Source organism: Anomaloglossus baeobatrachus, chromosome 1 (genome assembly GCF_048569485.1).
Source record: "Anomaloglossus baeobatrachus isolate aAnoBae1 chromosome 1, aAnoBae1.hap1, whole genome shotgun sequence".
Classification (NCBI taxonomy): Eukaryota; Metazoa; Chordata; class Amphibia; order Anura; family Aromobatidae; genus Anomaloglossus; species Anomaloglossus baeobatrachus.
Window position 1 is genome coordinate 249,588,889 of NC_134353.1, and position 24,617 is coordinate 249,613,505.

The 24,617-nt window shown below is 42.4% G+C and overlaps 1 protein-coding gene across 3 annotated transcripts in view; it reads right to left on the bottom strand.

Moving 5' to 3' along the window:
* Positions 1-24,617, bottom strand: part of AFG2A (AAA ATPase AFG2A) — a 603,999-nt gene that overhangs the window by 548,244 nt on the left and 31,138 nt on the right. For all 3 annotated transcript variants that reach the window (XM_075348829.1, XM_075348848.1, XM_075348839.1), the window contains exons 4-6: positions 20,726-20,787; positions 11,295-12,056; positions 4,927-5,056 (exon numbers count right to left, since the gene is read on the bottom strand). In XM_075348829.1, coding sequence (XP_075204944.1) covers positions 4,927-5,056; positions 11,295-12,056; positions 20,726-20,787 — 954 coding nt within the window. The remainder of the gene's footprint in view (positions 1-4,926; positions 5,057-11,294; positions 12,057-20,725; positions 20,788-24,617) is intronic.

Sequence of the window (24,617 nt, forward strand, 5' to 3'; positions counted from 1 at the left end):
AAAAAGAAAAAAAAAGGCCCAACTTTTGTGTTCACCCAGGTACAACTAGGCAGCTGGAGATTGGAATCCACAGTGCAGGGTATCCCAAGCTTTCTGACCCCCCCCCTCCCGCTGTGAATTGCAGTCTGCAGCCACCCCAAAAAATGGCGCTTTCATAGAAGCGCCATCTTCTGGTACTGTATCCAACTCCCTCAGCGGCCCTGGTGCTAGGTGGCACGCTGGGTAATAAGGGGTTAATACCAGCTTTGTTTTACCAGCTGATGTAAAGCCCGAGATTCTTAATGTCAGGCCAAGCTTGACCCAGCCATTAAAAATCTCCAATAAAGGGTTAAAAAAAAGACATCACACAGAGAAAAAATATTTTATTAGAAGTAAATACACAGACACACTTAGAGACTCCATCTTTATTACTCCCTCTTATCCCTCCACGATCCTGGTCTTCTTTCTTCTGTCTTCTTTCAACTGATACAGCTCCACTAGAAAGCATGGGGGAGGAACTACTTTCTGGGCATGCTCAGTACTGAAAACAGGATCCTGCCTACCAGAATGCGGTGACTTCCGGTAGAGCAGGATCCCACTCATTGAAAAGCATTGCAGGGACCGCCGCAATGTGAAGGATCCGGTGAGATGCAGTATTTTATCTTTTTTCAAAAACGATACTTGTAGCGTTTTTAAACTCAGACAAAATGCTGCATCTCACCGGATCCAGTGTGTGCCGCACGCAACCGAAAGTGACCGCATATTGCCGCAATTCCACTGCAAATGCATTGAAATGACAACGCATTTGTAAAGGATGCGGTCATATGCGTTTTGCGATTTTTTTGCAGACCGGCAAAAAATTGCTGATGTGAAAGCCGCCTTATCAGCGCTGCTCCAGTCAGTCTCCAGCAGTTTATGACCTGCTGGACTGATTCCGACATCACCTTTCAATTCAAGTCTATGACAACCTCATTCTCGCTCTCATAGACTTGTATTGAGAGCTTGTGACCATTACTTCTGACCTCTGGTCAGAAAGAAGTTGCGATCACAAGATGGCAGAGCAATACAGGGAATTGCTGAAGATGGTGCGTGTTAAGTATGAGAAGAGGGTCAGGTACCTTACATTAGCAGCGCCACTCCAGAGTTGAAACTTAATATGGTAAAATGCTGGAATGGCATTTCAGTCACGCATTTTGAACTAGTATAGTAAAGTAAAAAGCATCACATTTATTAAAAGTCACACACCTCTTAATACATTTAACGTATATTTGACTGGTCTTAAGACAGAAATTAACAGGGTTGTCTATTCAAAATAGCAGAGTCTGCTGTCACCCTAGGAGAGTGCCAGATTGTGACAGTAAGCAATGTGCTCAATGTCACGATTCCCGTGAGGTCATCAGACTGTAGCTATACGATTTGCAGAATGACGTCTCATCTGGCTTCTCAACAGAAGAGAATTGAGAGAAGTCCAAGAGTTTAGTCAGTACGTGACCCTAATCTGTAAATCACATACATGTGGTCACGTGACCGGCCACCCACACAGAATACAGGAGAGTTGTGACAGTGTGCACATCACGCACTGTCACAATTTGGCAGTCCTCGGTCACATAATCTGACTGCAGGCTTTGCTTTTTAGACTGGACTTCCCTTTAAATTAAATCTGTGATCTAAGTTGTGACAAGTAATAAACAAGAACGTTCAAGCTTTATTCCAAAATTGATAATAAAAAACATACAGATGGTGCGTTACGGTCAATAGCCATGTCCTTAGTTACAGCATAGGGTAAATGCGCTTACATAAAATCAAAATCTTAGTCACCTTGAATAGTCATTATCACGCTATCGGCGCTCCCAGCCCGAGAACGCCGATTTAACCGCCCACTCAACACTCCAGTCCCCATGCCAACTTCCCGACCCCGCAGCCTCCAAGTTGCCCCCACACTCCCATTGGCACCCACGCACTGAAGCTCCAACAGCCAGTTTCGGCCTCCTCCTCCATGCTTCCTGCTCTGGGGTCTGGGTCCCGAGGTCCACCCATGCGCAATAGAGCGTGGCCATGCTCCCTCCCCTATTCTTATTGGACCAGCACTACTCAATCAGGATGATTTTCCTATGACCTTTGCATGTACTGGGTACTTAAGGCACCTTCCATCATTGGGAGGTGGCTGTTCGCTGTGTCCCATAGCCTAGTCTGCCCATGATAGTTATCAGGTCCCCCGTGCTATCCCGCACTCCGTATTAGCTGTGACTTTGTCTCTGCTTCCATCCTGTAGTACCCGTGTCCCTCTTATGTTACTCTGTCTATATCCTCTTCCTGGAAATACCTACCACCTGTCTTTTACCACCAGTGCTACCCAGTCCAGGACCACACCAGACTCTGAGTCATCTGACCCGGTTCCAGATCCAGAGCTAGGGACCCCAATATAGAGATATACCTTGACGAGGTTTTGGGGCTCAGTTACATTGATCAATGCTATTGCTAAATATCTCTTTTTTCCTAATATTCATGGCAGGTATGCAATTCATTATTCACATGTTCAAGTTAGCAAGTAGCATTTTTCATTGTATTTTCCAATATTTTTCCATATGCTTGAGGCATTATACCATTATCTAAGTTTGATGTGCAGCCTTATCCTTATATGCTACGTCTTGCGGCGCCAGCTGCTGAGGTATCGGGATCCTCTGGGGCTGCCTGCGGGCGGACACTTACCAGGGTGTGTATCCAACTGCCACCTTCGGTGTTAGTAGTGAAGACTTGGTGGCCAAATGAAAAAAAAAAAAGCAGAAAGATAATAACCAGGCACGGCTTTTCTCTTTTCAAAGCTGTGGTAAGAGCTGAAAGAGTCTGCTTGGTGGCCGCCCAGGTCCGCTCCATTGGGTCAGTGAACGGTACCTTGGTCCAGTGGACTTACTTACACTTCGTCCAGTAACCCGGCGTGACAGTCAGAGCTCAATTCCTGGGCTGAGTGACAATTTAAGATTTCACGTTAGTGCATTTATCCCATTCCACAAATAAGGACAATATGGTTTGAAACGCGCAAGCAGTAACACATCATCTATTTCTTTTATATTTATACTGAATTTTCTAATAAGGCCTAAAAAAGTTTTCTGTTTTACCAGTGATCAGTCTCTCTGTTGGAATATGGACTCCACTGTTTGCCATAACTAATCTTGCAGTCTCCATGAGGCTGAGCTCACTCTTTTTCTTTTTTCTTCTACTTAATAAAACAAGTGTCAGGAGTAGTGACAGGCCCAGTTGAACACATAAATGCTATGATTAGTTTATCAATCAAACCAGTGGACAATTCAGAACCTTCACCCATGTGCACTCAAAGTACTAAACAACACACAAGCCATATTTATAATGAAAAACACTTAGGCCCTGTGCGCACTGGAAAATGGAATTTTCACAAGAAAATTCTGCAGGAATTCAAAGATTACTGCACCCGCGGTAAAAAACCGCGGCAAACCGCACCTGAAAACCGCATATGGTTTGCCGCGGTTTTACCGCGGTATTGTTCGCGGTATTGCCGCGTGCGGGTTGGTATGTGCTTTATTGCATTCAATGCAATAAAGCACATTGAAGGAAAAAAAAAAAAAAGTAATTTCATTCTGAGACAGAAGGATAGATAGAAGAATAGATAGATAGACAGACAGAGGGATAGATAGAAGGATAGATAGATAGAAGGATAGATAGATAGAGGGATAGATAGAGTCCCTGTGAGCACACTCTGCATTTCTCACGGTCGGCAGTGAGTTCACATTACCGGCCGTGGGAAATGACCGGTAATTACCTCTGCTGTCTCGCTGCGAGGCTGCATTCATTCAGCGCTGTGACAGTGTCAGTTGCGGCTGGATGTAAGCAGTGCAGGACCTGTGGATTACGTCGGAGCTTTGTTTCGGGGGGGGGGGGGGGGGAGGTTAATAAAAGGGTGAACGAGGCTTGTTTGTGTTTTATTTAAAATAAAGGATTTTTCGGTGTCTGTGTGTTTTTTCACTTTACTTATGGATTGATCATGTCAGCTGTCTCATAGACGCTGCCATGATCAAGCCTGGAGTTAATGGCGGTGATCCACCACCATTAACCCCTTGTATTACCTTGACTGCCACTGCTACACGGCAGCAAGAAGAGCCGGGGACACTCTGGTACTGCCGCATAATGCATGCGACAGTGCCGGGGCAGCTGTGGCTGATATTCTCGGCTGCGGGAGGGGGAGTGAGGCGGGGGACATTAACCCTGCCCCTCTCCCTTCCCAGCCTGAGAATACCAGGCCGCCGCTGTGTGCTTACCTCGACTGGACGGTAAATATACAGCGGAGCCCACGTGTTTTGTTTTCTATATTTCCGTTTGATTTCTATGTGTATTCTATGTGTCTGTGTTCTATGTCTGTGATGTCTGTGTGTGTCTGTGATGTCTGTGTGTTTACTCTCTGCTCTCTCTTCCTGTAATGACATCACTTCCCTGCAAAACCGCAGGCAAGCGATGTACATTACCGGAGGTAAACTGCGAAATACCGCAGGGAATAATGCAGGAAAACGCAGTGAACCGCACAGAATTTGCTGCCTGCGTTATTCCCCGATTACATTGGAGTCAATGGAGTGAAATCCCGCAGCGATGTGCGGAAAAGAATTGACATGCAATTGTTTTTGCTGCGGGAATCCCGAAGCAAAACATGCAGCTGTCAAAATCCGCCTAGTGCGCACAGGATTTTTTTTTCCCATAGGTTTTGCTGGTGATTCACTGCAGAGATGTTATGAACATTTTCTGCAGCGAAACATGCAGCAAATCCGCAGAAAATCTGCGGAAAAATCCGGTAAGTGCGCACAGGGCCATAGAATTCTAAAGCTCCATGACCACGCTCCTTGTACTTCTAAAAGCCAAACATACCAGTCATCGAATTACTCTATATTAGCTTAACTCTGCAAATTAGATCAAAGTTCTCCTTACTTGCTAATTATTTCTGGCCCATTAATAACTGAAACATGAGCACCAACTTCATTAGCGATTGCACGTGCTATCAGTGTTTTGCCCGTCCCTGGAGGCCCATATAATAATACTCCAAGAGGAGGAGGAATTCCTGCAAGTTAAACAAAAAGGATCAATAAACGGTTCGTCAACGAAGTAGTCAAACAGATATTAAAGGCGTTCATATTATTCATACCAGCTAAAATGAATGTTTCCATTGCTGAAACACAATGCATTCAAAGCAAGGAGAGCCAAATAAAGCATGGAATAGTTACAATGTCAGAAATAGCCCTCACGTTCCTGCTACCGTCATATTTGTGACCCCCAACTCTTCTGCAGATTGTAGATTATTTACTTGATTTTGTATCTATTTTAACTACAATATTAAAAGGATTTTCCAGGATGAGTAAAACATGGCCGCTTTCTTCCTAGTCCTTCTGTAGGTAGCAGCTACAGTGGGGAAAATAAGTATTTGATACACTGCAAAATTTGCTAGTGTTCTCACCTACAAAGAATTAATTGGTCTGTAATTTTTATTGTATGTACACTTCAACTGTGACAGACAGATTTCACCCAAAAATACAGAAAATCACATTGTATAATTTGATTTTTAAATAACTAATTTGCATTTTATTGCATGAAATAAGTATTTGATCACCGACCAACCAGCAAGAATTCTGGCTCTCACAGACCTGTTATTTTTTTGATAAGAAGTCCTCCTACTCTGCACTCATTACATGTATTAATTGCACCTGTTTGAACTTGTTACCTGTATAAAAGACACTTGTCCACACATTCAATCACACTCCAACCTCTCCACCATGGAAAAGACCAAAAAAGATGCCTGAGGACACCAGGAACAAAACTGTAGACCGGCACAAGGCTGGGATGGGCTACAGGACAATAGGCAAGCAGCTTGGTGAGAAGGCAACAACTGTTAGCACGATTATTGAAAAATGAAAGAAACACAAGATAACTCTCAATCCTACTCGGTCTGGGGCTCAATGCAAGATCTCACCTTGTGGGGTAAGACTGATTTTGAAAAAGGTTAGATATCAGCCCAGAACTATGTAAGGGAACCGGATCAATCACCTGAAAAGAGCTGGGATCACAGTCTCAAACATTACAGTTAGTAAAACACTACGCTGTCATGGATTAAAATCCTGCATGACACGCAAGGTCCCCCTGCTCACGCCACCAAATGTCCAGGCCTGTTTGAAGTTCACCAGAGACCATCTAGATGATGAGGCATGGGAAAAGATTATGGAGACAAAAAACTAAGTTTTTTGTACCAACTGCACTTGCCATGTTTGGAGGAAGAAGGATGAGTACAACCCCAAGAACACCATCCCAACCGTGAAGCATAAGGGTGGAAACATTATACTTTGGGGTTGCTTTTCTGCAAAGGGTACATGAACACTATATCATATTGAAGGGAGGATGCATGGGGCCATGTATAGCAAGATTTTGGCCAACAACCTCCTTCCCTCAGTAAGAACATTGAAGGTGGGTCATGGCTGGGTCTTCTAGCATGACAATGACCCAAAACACACAGCCAAGGCAACTAAGGAGTGGCTCCGTAAGAAGCATATCAAGGTCTTGGAGTGGCGTAGCCAGTCTCCAGACCCAAACCCAATAGAAAATCTGTGAAGGGAGCTGAACCTCAATGTTACACAGCAACAGCCCAGAAACGTGAAAGATCTGGAGAAGATCTGTATGGAGGAGTGGGCCAAAATCCCTGATGCACTGTGTGATAACTTGGTCAAGAATTATAGGAAATGTCTGACCTCTGTAATTGCAAACAATGGTTTCTGCCAAATATTAAGTTCTGTTTTTCTATTGTAGCAAATACCTATTTCATGCAATAAATTGCAAAATAAATATTTAATATTCCTACAATGTGATTTTATGGTTTTTTATATTCTCTCTGTCACTGTTGAAGTGTATCTACATTAACAATTACAGACCTCTCTATTCTCTGTAGGTGGGAAAACTTGAAAAATCGGCAGTGTATCAAATACTTATTTTACTCCCTGTATACACTAATTTCAATAGGTTCAAGACGGGTATGGCACTATTTTTGAAAGAAAGCTTCCCTGTTTCTAGAATATTGAACAAGCCCTTTAAAAGGAATGTTAGAAAGGTTTTGTTATATAATGTGAAAACAGTATGATGTAGGATCTGAGAGCCTGATTCCAGTGGTATGTCAATTACTAGGCTGTGTGTTGTTTCAATAAAATCACTTATTTTATAGGCAGATCAATAAAGGACTAGTAGTCTCTGCCTCCTAGTCAACTGTTCTTTGTAACCCCGCCCCCAACACTGATTAGCACTTTTTTGTCAATATAGAGAGTACACAGGAAACTGTGAATCAGTGGTGTGTGCAGAGTTATACAGGGCTCAGCATTCAAAGCACTGCTACGTCTCCAGCAGAGAAAACATATTTTATCCCAACAACATCCAGTAAACTAAATGATACATCATATAGGAAAAAACTCAGTAAATTATACATTGTAGGAACCATGGTCTCTGCCCCTACATCATGCAGCTCTCAGATGAGGAGGCAAATCCTTTAGGGAATTTTCAATGAAAATTCTTCAGAAAGACATGTCAGGCATGATCTTTAAAACATAATAAATACACATACATACATACATATATATATATATATATATATATATATATATATATGTATATATATATATATATATATATATACAAATATACACAAACACATAGTGGGTACGGAAAGTATTCAGACCCCTTTAAATTTTTCACTCTTTGTTTCTTTGCAGTCATTTGGTAAATTTAAAAAAGTTAATTTTCTTCTTATGAATGTACGCTCTGAACCCCATCTTGACAGCAAAAAAACAGAAATGTAGAATTTTTTGCAAATTTATTAACAAACAAAAACTTACCGTATTTTTCGGACCATAAGACGCACTTTTTTTCCCCCAAATGTTGGGGGAAAGTTGGGGGTGCGTCTTATGGTCTGACTGTGGCTGCGGGGAATGAGGTGCTGCGGTGGAGCGGGTCATCGGGGGCACGAGCAGGCTGTAGCAGCCTGCTGTGACCACGTGGACCCGCTCATTACATATGCACGCCCATCCTCCCGCCCATTTCTCAGCGCAGAAGCCGGCACTGACAGGTGGGCGGGAGGACGAGCGGGGACGCGCGCATAGTAAAGAGCCGGTCCACATGATCACCCCTAGCAATTACAGCCTGGAGTGATTATGTGCGGCTGTATTCACTGCTCCCCGCGCGTCATCATCAGTGCGGGGTGCAGTGAATCAGTACACTCACCCGTCCCCGTGTGTGGAGCCGTCCCCCCGCAGCACGTGATGTCTTCCTGTCTGTGCCGGTCAGCTGATCGGCACAGACAGGAAGACATCGCGTGCTGCAGGGGAACGGCTCCACACACACAGGTCAGTGGTGCAGAGAGGAAGATGATCGGCTGCAGGGAGTGAGGAAAAGGTGAGTATAAATGGTTTTTTTTTTTTCTCTCTGTGCTATAGGATACAGGCCATATACCAGGATGGTATATGAGCACGATGGGGGCATATAGCAGGATGGGAGTATATGAGCAGGACGGGGGTATATGAACAGGACGGGGGTATATGAACAGGACGGGGGTATATGAACAGGACGGGGGTATATGAGCAGGATGGGGGGTATATGAACAGGATGGGGGTATATGAACAGGATGGGGGTATATGAACAGGATGGGGGTATATGAACAGGATGGGGGTATATGAACAGGATGGGAGTATATGAACAGGATGGGAGTATATGAGCAGGATGGATGGGGGTATATCAATAGGATGGGGGTATATCAATAGGATGGGGGTATATGAACAGGATGGGGGTATATGAACAGGATGGGAGTATATGAACAGGATGGGAGTATATGAGCAGGATGGATGGGGGTATATGAACAGGATGGGAGTATATGAACAGGATGGGGGTATATGAACAGGATGGGAGTATATGAACAGGATGGGAGTATATGAACAGGATGGGAGTATATGAGCAGGAGGGATGGGGGTATATCAATAGGATGGGGGTATATGAACAGGATGGGGGTATATGAACAGGATGGGAGTATATGAACATGATGGGGGTATATGAACAGGATGGGGGTATATGAACAGGATGGGGGTATATGAACAGGATGGGGGTATATGAACAGGATGGGAGTATATGAGCAGGATGGATGGGGGTATATCAATAGGATGGGGATATATGAACAGGATGGGGGTATATGAACAGGATGGGGGTATATGAACAGGATGGGGGGTATATGAACAGGATGGGGGGTATATGAGCAGGATGGGGAGTATATGAACAGGATGGGGGTATATGAACAGGATAGGGAGTATATGAGCAGGATGGGGGGGTATATGAACAGGATGGGGGTATATGAACAGGATGGGGGGTATATGAACAGGATGGGGGGTATATGAGCAGGATGGGGGGTATATGAACAGGATGGGGGTATATGAACAGGATGGAGAGTATATGAGCAGGATGGGGGGTATATGAACAGGATGGGGGTATATGAACAGGATGGGGAGTATATGAGCAGGATGGGGGGTATATGAACAGGATGGGGGGTATATGAACAGGATGGGGGGTATATGAACAGGATGGGAGTATATGAGCAGGATGGATGGGGGTATATCAATAGGATGGGGGTATATGAACAGGATGGGGGTATATGAACAGGATGGGAGTATATGAACAGGATGGGGGTATATGAACAGGATGGGAGTATATGAACAGGATGGGGGTATATGAACAGGATGGGGGGTATATGAACAGGATGGGAGTATATGAGCAGGATGGATGGGGGGTATATGAACAGGATGGGGGTATATGAACAGGATGGGAGTATATGAGCAGGATAGATGGGGGGTATATGAACAGGATGGGGGTATATGAACAGGATGGGGGTATATGAACAGGATGGGAGTATATGAGCAGGATGGATGGGGGGTATATGAACAGGATGGGGGTATATGAACAGGATGGGAGTATATGAGCAGGATGGATGGGGGGTATATGAACAGGATGGGGGTATATGAGCAGGATGGATGGGGGGTATATGAACAGGATGGGGGTATATGAGCAGGATGGATGGAGGGTATATGAGCAGCATGGATGGAGGGTATATCAATAGGATGGGGGTATATGAGCAGGATGGGGGTATATGAGCAGGATCATATACAAGGCAGGAGGATCATTACCAGGATGGGGTACCTTAGTAGAGAATTTGGGGACATTACCCCCATAACAGTGTCAGCAGCAGATCCTCGCCCCATGACAGTGTGTCATGACCACATTTTTTTGCTTAAAGTTTTATTTTCTTATTTTCCTCCTCTAAAACCAGGGTGCGTCTTATAGTCCAGTGCGTCTTATAGTCCGAAAAATACGGTAAATATCACATAGTCATAAGTATTTAGACCCTTTGCTCAGTATTGCGTAGAAGCACCTTTTTTGAACTACTACAGCCATGAGTCTTCTTGGGAATGATGCAACAAGTTTTTCACACCTGGATTTGGGGATCCGTCCGGTTGGATAGTGAATGTTGGTGGACCCAACTGGTGGAGGGCTGCAGTGATAGTTGACTTTGTGGAACTTTCTTCCATCTCCCTACTGCATCTCTGGAGCTCAGCCACAGTGATCTTGGGGTTCTTCTTTACCTCTTTCACCAAGGCTCTTCTCCCACGATTGCTCAGTTTGGCTGAACTGTGTTCTGGTTGTCCCAATCTTCTTCCATCTAAGAATTATGGAGGCTACTGTGCTCTTAGGAATCTTGAGTACTGCAGAAATTATTTTGTAACCTTGGCCAGATCTGTACCTTGCCATAATTTTGTCTCTGAGCTCTTTGGGCAGTTCCTTTGACCTCATGATTCTCATTTGGTCTGACATGCACTGTGAGCTGTGAGGTCTTATATAGACAGGTGTGTGCCTTTCCAAATCAAGTCCTATAATTTTAATTAAACACAGCTGGACTCCAATGAAGGAGTAGAACCATCTCAAGGAGGATCACAAGAAAATGGACCGCATGTGACTTAAATATGAGTGTCTGAGCAAACTGTCTAAATACTTACCATGTGATATTTCAGTTTTTCTTGTTTAATAAATTTGCAAAAATGTCTAAATTTCTGTTTTCTTTCTGTCGAGGTATGGTGTAGAGTGTACATTAATGAGAAAAAAAAATGAACTTTTTTGAATTTACCAAATGGCTGCAATGAAACAAGGAGTGAAAAATTTAAAGGGGTCTGAATACTTTCAGAACCCACATATATATTCTATGTGTTTTTTTGCTTACATTTCTGACATCTTACCATAGGACTTGAATAATTCAGGCTCCTTCAGTGGTAGCTCGATTGTTTCCCTGATTTCCTTCAGTTGCATGCATAAACCACCAATCATGTCATAGGTTACTTTGGTTTTTAGATCTTCTTCTGCTTGTGTCTTTAGACTTTTACATGTTACTTGGGTTACAGGTGAAATATAATAAAATATATCTGTATTACATCTAACTCCAGCTTTCATATGTGGAGACACTCCAGCACAGTCATCACTGGTACCAGATATGACAAAGCTAGAACTCCGAGGTGTCTCTTGGCAAGGCTCTTCCATGTTTTGATCTTCTAAAGGTGAAGAACTAAAGCAATATTTGTTTCCTTCAGCTTTGTTTGGAGTACCGATAACAGCTACACCTTTATCCTCAGCTTTGTTTGGAGTACCGATAACAGCTACACCTTTATCCTCAGCTTTGTTTGGAGTACCGATAACAGCTACACCTTTATCCTCAGCTTTGTTTGGAGTACCGATAACAGCTACACCTTTATCCTCAGCTTTGTTTGGTGTACTGGTAACAGCTACTTCCTTTCCATCCTCGATATCTAGTAAGCTAAGCTGTAATGAAAGGTCCAAACTGCTAGAGTCCACAATGGTTTTGTCAATAGTGGTTTGGTGTAGATTACTGCGAAATGGTTGTTGGACACCACCGTCAGGGCCTTTTATACTTTCCACTTGCAAGCTGCACGATCTCCCATAGAAACTTACATTTATGATGTTTCCAGGTAAAATTATTTTTCCATCTAAAATTTACAGGAAAAAAAAAAGAATACATGTTTTACAATAAGAATAAATATAATGACTTACAAAAACTTACACGGTCATCAGGTTTTTCCTTCCTAATCTGAGAGCAGCATAATTTAGAATCAGAGATCCTGATTCCAGTGATGTGTCACTTACAGGGCTGCTTACTGTAATTTTACTAAAATGACTGTTTTATCAGCAGGAGATTATCATTAGATTAATAGTGGGAGATCAGACATTCTCTGTTGTGATATGGTAACATTTCCTTACAGGACATCTGTAATCAGTTTCTGCTACCCCATCTGAAAGCAGCATAATCTCTGAGGCAGAGTCCCTGATTCCAACATTGTGTCGCTTTCTGGGCAGGTTTGTTAAAATCACTGTTTTACCCTCTGCAGTTCTCTGAATGCTCAGTTCTGTATAAGCCTACCTATACCACTGATTGACAGCTCTCTGTATACACTGTGCATAGATAGAAATATATCAATCTGTGGTGGGGGGGGAGACGATTCTCTAGGTATGATTATGGAGGACTACCTGATCTCTCATCCCTCCTCACGTCAGAATCCTAGTGAAGAGATCTCTGAATGGAGCCATGGCCATGCATGTGTCACTCTGTTAATACTCTTTGGGACTGACAGAGTACAGCACTCAGGATTTTCTATCAGCCCCATACACACGGAATAGAGTGACAGTATGTATGCTCAAATGCTGTGACTGTGCAGTAAAAAAGCAGAGGGCTTGGTGCATCGCTATAGAATCAATGGAGGCAATGAGGCCATGTGCACACACTGTGGGGGTTTTTTATGCGTTTTTGGTGCAGTTTTGTTAGAAATTTGCATGTCTATCCTTATGCCAGCAAAGTGCAAAAGCATTCTGAAGTCTTGTGCTCACGTTGCTTCTTTTTCCTTGCAGATTTGGTGCAGAAAATAAATCTACAGCATGTCAGTTCTTGGCGTGTTCCACCCAATGACGTCAATATGAAAAAGCATGGAAAAATGCATGCAAAAACGTACGGATTTTTGGAGCATTTCTCTGCCAGATACCGATTTGGTGTAGAAAATTTCTGCACCAAATACTCAATGTGCACATGTAGCCTAAGACATGTATTAATTACGGTATCTATCCCATTGAAATGTGATATTTATTTCTATAGAAAAAAAAAAAAATCTTATGAGCAACTGAGCTAAGAGCAAGATAACTTCCATAGGGCCATGTGCACACCATGTTATAAGCATCAGTTTATCATATCCGCAAGGCCATACAGTGGCATTCATTACCAGACACAAGCTTTATGCTGGATACTGTAGTTTGGAACAACACATAAACATTCTCTCCAATTGTCTACAAATTGGTAATAAAGTATAATTACACATCAAAATAAACATAACCCCCAGTCTATTGAGGACGTCCACAGATCTTAATATTTGATTTGCTTCCAAAACCATCAGCTGAACACTACCATCTAGGCATATATCGTAGATAAGGGTCAGACAATGTCTGCTTCTTCACTGCACTGTTTGCATTAGTTTGTAGATCTGTATTAGGGCATGTGCGCACGTTGCGTTGTGTGCAATGCGGAAAAGAATGCACCCTCTGGCAGACTGGAAAAATGTTAACACTGCGCTTGTAAAAAAAAAAATGCATCCAAAACACATGCATTTTGGATGCATTTTCCATGCGGTTTGGTTGCATTTTTGCAGTGCGGTCCCCCGGCAATTAAACTCTGCTACATACCCGCTGATAGCAGACACAGACAGAGTCGCGCGATGAGCATGAACTCGGATGAACTTCACTCGACTTCATTGTCATCCCCTGGCTCTGTCTGTGTGTCGTGTTCTGATTAGCGGTCACCCGTGAAGGACTCACAAGTGACCCCTAATCCCCTAAGTGACTGAAGTGAGCAGCGCAATCAGCGGTGCCGTCACTCAGGTGACCAGCGGCCAGCTGGAGTCCTCCACCCGAGACCGCAACTCACATGTGACATCATCGCTGATCGCGCAGCTCACTTCAGTCACTCGCGCGACTTGCTGTCACAGTTGGAGGCTCCAGCGGTGGCTGCGGATAACCTGACTGACGTTATCGCTGATAGTGCGGCTCACTTCAGTTGCTGCAAGGAGCTGACAGAGAGCGGTCGTGGTCTGTGACCGGTCCGGTCAGCTTCATGTAGCAGACCTGGTTGCGTCGTGGGACATCATGTGGATTATGTCAGACCTGGAGGGAGATTTGGGGATTAATAAAGTGGTGAAAGAGGGTGTTTTTTTGTCTTTTATTCCAAATAAAGGATTTGTTTCGGGTGTGTTTATTTTCTTTAACTTACAGGTTAATCATGGAAGGTATCTCGAGGAGACTCCTGCCATGATTAACCTAGCACTTAGTGGCAGCTGTGGGCTGCCATTAACTCCTTATTACCCCGATTACCACTGCACCAGGGCAATTCGGGATGAGCCGGGTAGAGTCCCGGGACTGTCGCATCTAATGGATGCGGCAATTCCAGGCAGCTGCTGGCTGATATTGTTAGGCTAGGGGGCTCCCCATAGCATGGAGCTCCCCATCCTGAGAATACCAGCCTTCAGCCGAGTGGCTTTACCCTGGTATCAAAATTGGGGGGGGGGAAGGGGGACCGCACGTCGTTTTTTTTAATTATTTATTTTACTGCACGATATAGATCTGCCCACCGGCGGCTGTGATTGGTTGCAGTGAGATAGCTGTTGCTCACTGTGGGGGCGTGTCTGACTGCAACCAATCATAGACGTCGGTGGGCGGGGAAAGCAGGGAATAGTAGATTGAATAATGAGCGGCCGGCATTTTCAAAAGAGGAAAAGCCGCCGGAGCTTTGTGACAGCTGTACAGCACCGTGCCAGTGATCGGGGAGTATGAGAGAGGGGGAGAGACCGACCGACGGACAGAGAGGGGGACAGAGTGAGAGACCGACCGACGGACAGAGAGAGAGAGAGATAGACAGAGCGACCAACTGACAGAGAAAGAGACCGACGGACCGACAGAGAGAGATTGACCGACATCGACAGAGAGAGAGACTGAAAAGACCTGCGTTTTGTTTGTCAAAAAAGCATGCGGAACGCAACAAAAATGCAGTGCAAGTGCATTTTGGTTACGTTTTGACCCACATCATTGATTTCAATGGGTGGAGAACGCAGCTACAATGCACAAAAGAAGTGACATGCTGCTTTTTTTTCCCGCAGAGATTTTTGGCATCCAAAACATAGCATTTAAAAACGCAGCATGCGCATTGAATTTGATGAGTTCTCATAGACTTTGCTGGGGAAGCTGAACACGTGCAATTTGGCACTGAAAATGCTGCAGTTCAAAGCGCAGCGTTAATACGGGAAAAAACGCAACGTGTGCACATAGCCTAAGGGTATATCACACACTGAGTATGTACAGAAAACTCCAGAGTGCTGGCAAAAAACCCTGATGCCTAAATTATGCACATTTTTATGAATTTTCACTTGCATTTATTAAATTGAATGTGTGAAAGACACTACAAATATTGACATGCTGCAGAAAAAAAAAATACTTTCATGGTTCAAACATGCAAATAAAAAACGAAGCCATATGTGCATAAGATTCCAGAAATCTCCTTCGCTTTGCTGATATTGTAAAATACTAACACTATTTTGTGACGTGTGAACGAGCGCTTACACTTTACTAACACACAGAAGCTTACAATCACATCTTTCATCTACAACCGCAGGGCTCGAAGAGATCTAGGGCTCAGAGCCTCCGACATGCCATGGTCTGCTTGTCTCACATAATTGTAATTAAAGACGACCGGAGATTAGTAAATGAGTTATTCTTACAAACCTTAAGTGCGCACACCTCATTAACCATTACTGCAATGGAGCACATCCCATACATCAGTTCACGCAATATATCTTTAGATTTACTGTATACTGCAGTAGAGTGAACCAAAGAAAATGTCATACAGCAATCCAAGACAATTCATCCGGATGGACACAAATCTGGATTGGGCATATCAAGAATATTGGGTTCTCGTGAGAATATGGATTCAAATTGTAGTCCAAAAGAAACGGAGTCTTTAGTGCTGAAAAAATGCCCATCTGCAAAGTTGTTTCTTTAAGATTGGTTGGTGTATGTACAATTCTAATTATTTAAAGTGATTTCATAACACAAACTGCATAAATTAATAGATTTCTTAAACCTAATGAAGCTGGTGTACTTACAATGAAAAAAAACACATCAGAATGACTGTACAATCCTAAGGCTATGTGCAAACGTTGCGTATTTGCGTGCAGTTACGCTGCGTATTGCACTGCAGCGTAACTGCATGCGTCCTGCGTCCCCAGCACAATCTATGAAGATTGTGCATAATCCATGCGAACGTTGCGTTTTAGAACGTGGCGATTTGCATGCTGTCAAATCGCTGCGTTCTAAAAAGCAACATGTCACTTATTCCGTGCGCTTTGGATGCAGGTCCCGCTCTGTCTATGGTGGGGGCTGCATCCAGAGAGCATGAAATCGGCTTTTCACTGCATTCTTTACGCAGTGTTTCTGCAGCGATTTGACGCGCACATGTGCTGTTCAAATCGCTGCAGAAATTTCTGCAGGGACACAACGCAACGTGGGTACATAGCCTTAAAGGGGTTAGCCACTGTGACAACTCAGTCCCTTTCATGTTAACTAACTGCCATAGATATGCTCTTTACAAAGCTGCTCTCATGATCTCTTACTGAGAATCCCGTCACACCGCTTACCTAACACAATACTTGCTCCTGGTTTGCGAAAAACCACCGCATAGCCTGGACCTTTCAAATTTTGTGAGCATTTACCCCTACAGACACATCTGATGAAGGGTATTTAACCGAAATATGATGAATTTTCCATAGTGACTGAGTTTTCATATATTGGTCTATGAGATTTTATGGATATATCTTAACTAAGTTTCTCCACATGCCTTATAGTGTTCAATTCCTTCCTTCTATTTACTAGGCATCTACGGGAGTTCAATAGTTAGTTGGCTCCAAAAGAATTATCACACAATACAAAGTCATACCGTCGTGTGATGCGTCAGGTCGGTGCGAGTTCGGAAACACCAAACACGTAGAGGTTTACTTTTATCTAAGGGGTTAAAAAAAAACAAAAAAAACAGAATTTTGTCTGAAAAAAAGTGGCGTACATTTTGCGCCATTTTCCAAGACCCGTAGCGTTCTCATGTTTTGGAATATAAGGCTCAGTGATGGCTTATTTTCTGTATCTCGAGCTGACATCTTTAACGGTACCATTTTTGCACAGATGCTACTGTGGCGACCAAAAAATGTAATTTGGAATTTTTTTGCTGCTACGCAGTTTACCGATCGCATTGATTGATTTTATATTTTGATAAAATGGGACAAAAGGGGGGGTGATTTGAACATTTTTTTCTATTTTTTCAAACCTTTTTTTTAACTTTTTTCTTTTTATTTTACTAGGTCCCCTAGGGGGCTATAAAGATCAGCTGTCTGATCGCTCATTCATTTCTCCCGATTAGAGCAGCACCGCTCAGACCCTGAGAAATCATCATCTCTTGTAACAGCCAGTACTCGGCTGTTTCTTACAGGACCTGAGTCATGTGAGCTACAGGAGTCATCACATGAACCTGTGCTACCATGACAACCACTGGATCCATGTGATCATGTCACATGACTTCCAGTATCAGCCTGTGAGTACAGAAGTACCGCGATTGCCGTTAACATGGTGCTGTCACATCTTGACAGTGCCATTTAAGGGGTTAAAAGGCACGGGCGGAACACGATTCCACTTGTGCCTGGCAGGCACACATGTCAGCTGTACAAATAAGCTGACATGTGCGCTGATCGCCGCAGGCTTGCAGCAGCCTGCAGGGATTAACACTATGACCATTAGGACAGAATATTACCGACCGTGGTCGTTAAGGGGTTGAAGTGAGCCTGTCAGATGATACACGCTTCTCACTCTGTGGGCAGAATGTATCAGACAATGGCAGTATGGTATCAGGCAATGGCTGTATGATCCTAGCCTGGTATATTTGACTCTGAAACACTGTGGCATTCCAGAGAAAAACATGCTTTAAAAAGCTGGTGGGGACAGAGACTACACTGTAGACTAGTTGAATAGGTAGGTCCCGGCGGCGTCTCCCCACCCGCTATCCTGGGTTGGATTGACAGGTTTCTGCCTATAATCGTATGAAAAACTGATAAAACTCTGACCACCTTCTAACATGTAAAATATACCATAATCATGGCTCTAACTGGGAGATATGCATTAAATATTTCATTTATAGGCTTCGGGGCACTCCAGTGGTTTTAATTTAGAAATCCACATGAGTCTCATGGACCCCAACCAATGATAGCATGATGTTTTTTGAACTGATACACCAGACGTTGTTTTAAACTTTTACTTCAACCCCATCACAGGTCATTCTTAGACCACGAACTGCTAAATTACAACATCCAGTGAAAATGCTCTTCTTGACCTAATACAGCAGATATCATATATAATACATAAACAGTAAAATATAGAAATAACTATTCCACATACAGTACTGTAAAGGGTTGATCTGGTTTTTAAAACTTCACTCTTCCTCCACAGAAGCTCCTGTCGCTGATAAATGTACATTTACAATGGAGGGCTTGTGTGCAGGTCACATTACACAAGCACTGGAGACATAGAGAAGAAGTGGGAACATCATTTGACGACTGCCACAAGGACAGTGTGAAATGTTAGTGTGTGTTCTTCTAGTGGGACTTCGCGAAAAATAGGTAAAAGGGGGAAGAATTACAAATATCTAAAAATAAGGGCGATTGACCCTGGCTTTAGCACAATGACCTGACATTTTTTAAAAAATCTAAGTAGAAATTGGCTGCAAAAGGGCAAAATAATGTACTTATTAAATATTTGAATATTTATTGGAGTATTTAATATATAAATGTTGGCAGCAAATTAACAAATCTCATTGATTGAAATGTTAAATCAGACGAGTCACTAGATTTTACAAAACAAGTTGCATGCCTTACTAAATAGATTTCGAAGACCTGAAAATTCCTGGGTGTTTACTTTGGAAACTCCCGTGATAATAGCCATATAATCATTTTTTTATATTTTCCTGATATACTAAACTGAACTAGAGCAGGGGTCTCAAACTTGGCTGGGTATATGGGCCACACATAGAAAAAATAATAATGTGGAGCATCCCATTCCTTGCAGGAAAAAGTGATAGTTTTAGTGGCAACATTTTTTTTCTATACACCCTTGAATCACAGTTTTTAAATATTTTTCATTCATTTATTATAACAAAAGTACACTTGTTTATAGATACAGTATATATTTATTTTATCCCCCTCTTGTAAGTAATATCGTTTTAGAATTAGCACCAAATAGTAATTTTGGCCAACATCTTGTAGTAATGTTCCCATCCTGATCCTCATCTTTTAGTAATATCCCCCATCCTGTTCCCCTTCTTGTAGTAAACTACATCATCCTTGTTCCCATTCTATAGTAATGTGCCCATCCTTGAACCCATCCTGTAGTAACGTGCCCATCCTTGTTTCCATCCTGTAGTAATGTGCCCATCCTACTCCCCATCCTGTAGTAATGTGCCCATCCTGGTCCCCATCCTGTAGTAATATGCCCCTCCTTGTCTCCATCCCGTAGTAATGTGCACAACCTAGTCTCCATCCTGTAGTAATGTTCTCCATCCTGGTCCCCATCTTGTAGTAATGGGTCCATCCTTGTCCTCATCCTGTAATAATGTGCCCCCATCCTAGTCTCTATCCTGTAGTAATGTTCTCCATCCAAATTCTCTTCCTGTAGTAATGTGCCCCATCCTAGTATCCATCCTGTAGTAATATTCCTCATCCTTGTACCCATCCTGTAGTATTGTACACCATCCTTGTCCCCATCCTGTAGTAATGTGCCCATCCTGTAGTAATATTTTACATCCTGATCCCCATCTTGTAGTAATGTGCCCATCCTTGTCACCATCCTGTAGTAATATGCCCATCCTAGTCAACATCCTGTAATAATGTCTCCATCCTTGTCCCCATTCTGTAGTAATGTGCCCCATCCTTGTCCCTTTTCTGTAGTCATGTGCCCATCATTTTCTCCTTTTACTAGTGTGCCCATGTTGGTGTTGTTCTTGTAGTAATGTCCCCTTTACTGGTGTGAAAAGACAAACTCTGTGTACAGCTAGTCCAATGGCAGCCGCCATCCAATCAGAGGCCAGCAGTTAATACGATGTCAGCTGCTGGCCTCTGATTGGCTGGTGGCTGCCATTGAACTAGCTGTGCACAGAGCTTGTCTCTGCACAGAGCCTGCAAATCATTCATCTGGAATAAAGCGCTGACTGCAGCGGTCCCCTGCACTGGCCATGATCATTAAGAGGCCACGGGCCTGAAGGCTGCAAAAAATCAGCCTCAGGGGCCGCATGCATGTTTCAGACCCCTGAGCTAGAGCTAGGCTCGGAAAATGATCACATATCACACTTGACAACTTACAAAAAGCATTATACAGCTATTCTAACTTGGATTTTCAAAGTGAGTACACCCCCCTTATTAAGTCTAAGATCTAATTACAATCCACTTTCAAGAGTCCTTTATGTACAGAACACAACTTACATTGCATTGAACTGCAGAACAAAAAATGTAAATGAAAAAATATAAAGAATGCTTACCCATAAGCCTGAGCAGAAAAGAAGACAGCTCTTCTACATTGACAGCACTGGCATCCTTCTCCCTGTAATGATGAATGGAAACAGGTCAACATGGTGAATAAAGGCTTCTCACATGTAATTCCGGCTGGCACTGGGGCTTCCAGATGTTACTACTTAAGATTTATCAATCTTTGCAAAAATAAGCTTATCCTAATTTTGAATGGTGTGCGTACTGGTCCTAAAGCCCTCATAACAGGGAACCTGTGTTTCACGTAGAACAAATAGAACCACATAAAGGAATTCATTCAGACAAGACCAATCCTCCACTGTGCATCTGGAGCCAGGTAAACATGCTACTCTACTGGTATGTATGAGGGTATTACTGTATATTAATGCCTGCTGAATGATCCCCTCTCTTCACACAAAGATTGGGGCAAGATATCAAATATATTTTTATACGTAGATTAATGGTTTTATACAGGCCAATGGATATTGAAACTAATATACAACATACATTCAGAATATACAGTGGATATAAAAAATTTACACACCCCTGTTAAAATGCCAGGTTTTTGTCATGCAAAAAAATCATTCTAAAAAGAATCATTTCAGAACTTTTTCCACCTTAAATTGGGCTTTACACGCTACGATATCGATAATGTTTTATCGTCGGGGTCAAGTTGTTAGTGACGCACATCCGGCGTCATTAATGATATCGCAGCGTGTGACACTGACCAGCGACCTTAAGCGACCTCAAAAATGGTGAAAATCGTTCACCATGGAGAGGTCGTCCCAAACTCAAAAATCGGTAAGGGTTGTTTATCCAGGTGGTTCATCGCTCATGCGGCAGCACACATCGCTGTGTGTGACACCGCAGGAGCAAGGACTGTCTCCTTACCTGCCGCCGGCCGCAATGCAGAAGGAAGGAGGTGGGCGGGATGTTACGTCCTGCTCATCTCCTCCCCTCCGCTTTGATTGGCCGGCCGCTGTGTGACGTTGCGGTGACGTCGCTGTGATGCCGAACGTCCCTCCCCCTTGAAGGAGGGATTGTTCGGCAGTCACAGCGACGCCGCCGACCAGGTAAGTACGTGTGACGCTACCGTAGCGATAATGTTCGCTACGGCAGCGATCACAAACAATCGCATGCGCGACGGGGGCGGGTACTTACACGCTCGCTATCGCTACAAATTGCTAGTGATATCGCTACCGCGTAAAGCCCCCTTTTATGTATCCAAATGTACATTGAGAAACAAACAAATCATTTTCAGGGGAAAGACAAAAATAACAAAACTAAAATAACGTAGTTGCATAAATTTGAACATCCTCTTATAATTAGGACAGTGGTAAGTTCAGAAGTAGCCAATCACAGTTAAACTCATGTTTCATAGTAGTCAGTACCAGTCTGCCACAATTTAAAGTGATACTGATTAACCTCATATAAAATCTTGTTGTTGTAGTAGGATTTTGCCGAGTTTTACATTTTTTTTATTTGCAATTTACACCAAAAGCAGAGTTTATCAACAGCTAACAACACAACAAAGGGTTCTCATTATGAAAGTTATCAGTCAAGAGAAAGGTAAAAAAAAACATTTCCAAGACATTAGATATACAATGGAACATTGTGAAGACAGTCATCAAGAAGTGGCTTAAATTTGACACAACAACATTCCTGGTCATCCCCCAAAAATGTATGACAAAAACAAGAATGGCTCTTGAGCCTGCCAAGAGGCCTTCAGCAGCACTAAAGAAGCTGTCAGAATTAATGGCTAGTACTGATTGTGTAGTGCATGTGATAACAATTTCCTGTATTTTTATATGTAAGGTAGCAAGACCTAAATCTTTTTTAACAAAGATAACATAATCGTGTGGCTATATTTTGCTAAAAAATTACATGAAGTCTGAGAAAAACATGTAGTTAATGCTGCTTTGGTCTGATGAGACCAAAATTTACATTTTTGGCCAAAAATTCAAAAAGGTAAGTTTGGCACAAAGCCAACACTGCACATCAACAGAAAAGCACTACACCCACGGTTAAGCAAGGTGGAGGCAGCATTATGTTTTGGTGCTATTTTTGGACAGTTGGAACTGGGGATTTAGTGAAGGTGTAAGGAAATATGAACAGTTCCAAATATCAGTCTAGTTAGCAACAAAATCTTCATGCCTCTGTGAAACAGCCGGAATGATGAGGAATTTCACATTTCTGAAAAACAACAATACTAAGGGATCCTCCAAATCTACAAAAGAATGGCTGCATTAGAAGATTAAAGTTGTGGAATGGTCCGGAGAGGCAGACATGAATAAACCAACTAAAAATTTGTGGGTGGCTTACCTGAAGTGGTCAATATACAAGAGATGCCCTCAGAATCTGGCAGATTTGGAGCACTACTACCCGAATAGACAATACTGTTATAAATTCAAAGGGCCCTTCAACAAAGTATTAGTTTACAAGTGTGCATATTTATTTAACGATATTAATTCAGTTATTTTTATATTTCCACCTGAATATATTTAAGTTGATTTTTCAATTGAATTGTACAGATTATAGGTGGAAAAAGTTCTGAAGTGATTCTTCTCGGTTTGATTTTTATTATATATATATATATATATATATATATATATATATATATATATATATATACAGAAACCTGGTATTTTAACAGGGATGTGTAAACTTTTAATATCCACTGTATATATTTATATCAATAACTGTCATTCTTCTGAAATCTTTATTTAAAAGGGCTTGCATGTTGATCTGAAGTAGAGCCGTCATAGGATAAATATATCTATTTTTGAACACTTTTCAGTTCATAAATCATGCAAGTTTGTACACAACTTTGGGAGTGTGGACTGGGACTTATATTTGCACAACATTAAGACATTTTTTTATATTTGTGCCATATAAAAAGAAAAACAGGTAAAAAAAGCAAACTAAATGAAAGGTTATACATATAAGTATATTGTATACACAGCACTATTTTGCATACCTACTTTCCCAGAGAGCTTTATGAACCAAATGACTTCCTACGTTAGCTGGCACCTCCACAAAGAGAAATATTAATCCCCTAGGCCCACAATTTACCTGAGAACAATAATTTGTTTTAAAGCACATCCGTCGTTTTAATTTTTATTTCAGAAATCAATAGTACTTATGAAAATAAGCGACTTTGTAATATTTCTTATCAGGGAAATCTGCTTCTTTCTCCGCCAGAATTGATCAGTCATTATCAAAATTCTCATGTATTCAGTGAAGACTGATTAGAATATGTAAATAGACGAGGGAGGAGGGGCGGAGCTCTGTCTCTAGCTCCTCCCTCAGCCTTTAGCTCCTGCCTTCTCCCGTCCTCATAGAATTTCATCAGTAACAACTGACTGATCCATTCTGGTAGAGAAAGAAGCCGATTTCACTGATAAGATATATGACAAAGTTGCTTATTTTCATGTGTAGCATTGATTAATGAGATAAAAATTAAAATGATGGTTACACTTTAACAATATGAGAAAATATATTTTGATACATAAATAAATGACTAAAAAAAAATCCCTGACAGGCATTTTGTATAACTTGTCAGGAAATATTCATCTAAAAGTAAAGAGCGCTAGGCAAAGTAATTTAAAGGGTTGCATTACTAATTTTATATTGATGACCTATCTGGGGAATAAGTCATTAATATCAGTTTGTTGGGGTCCAAAGCTCGGCACCCCTACCAATCAGCTGTTCTTGGGGTCGGCAGTGGCCAAATGTTAGCAGAGGTGGAGCTAAATAGCAGTACTTTGTAAATTGCATAGTGGCAACTTCCGGGTATTGACGTCTGACCCTAGACAAGTGAACGGTGGTTGATCTGCAGTACCCAGCAGCGGCCACTACACAGCTGATGGCACTATGCTGCTATTCCCAGGATAGGTCATCAATAGA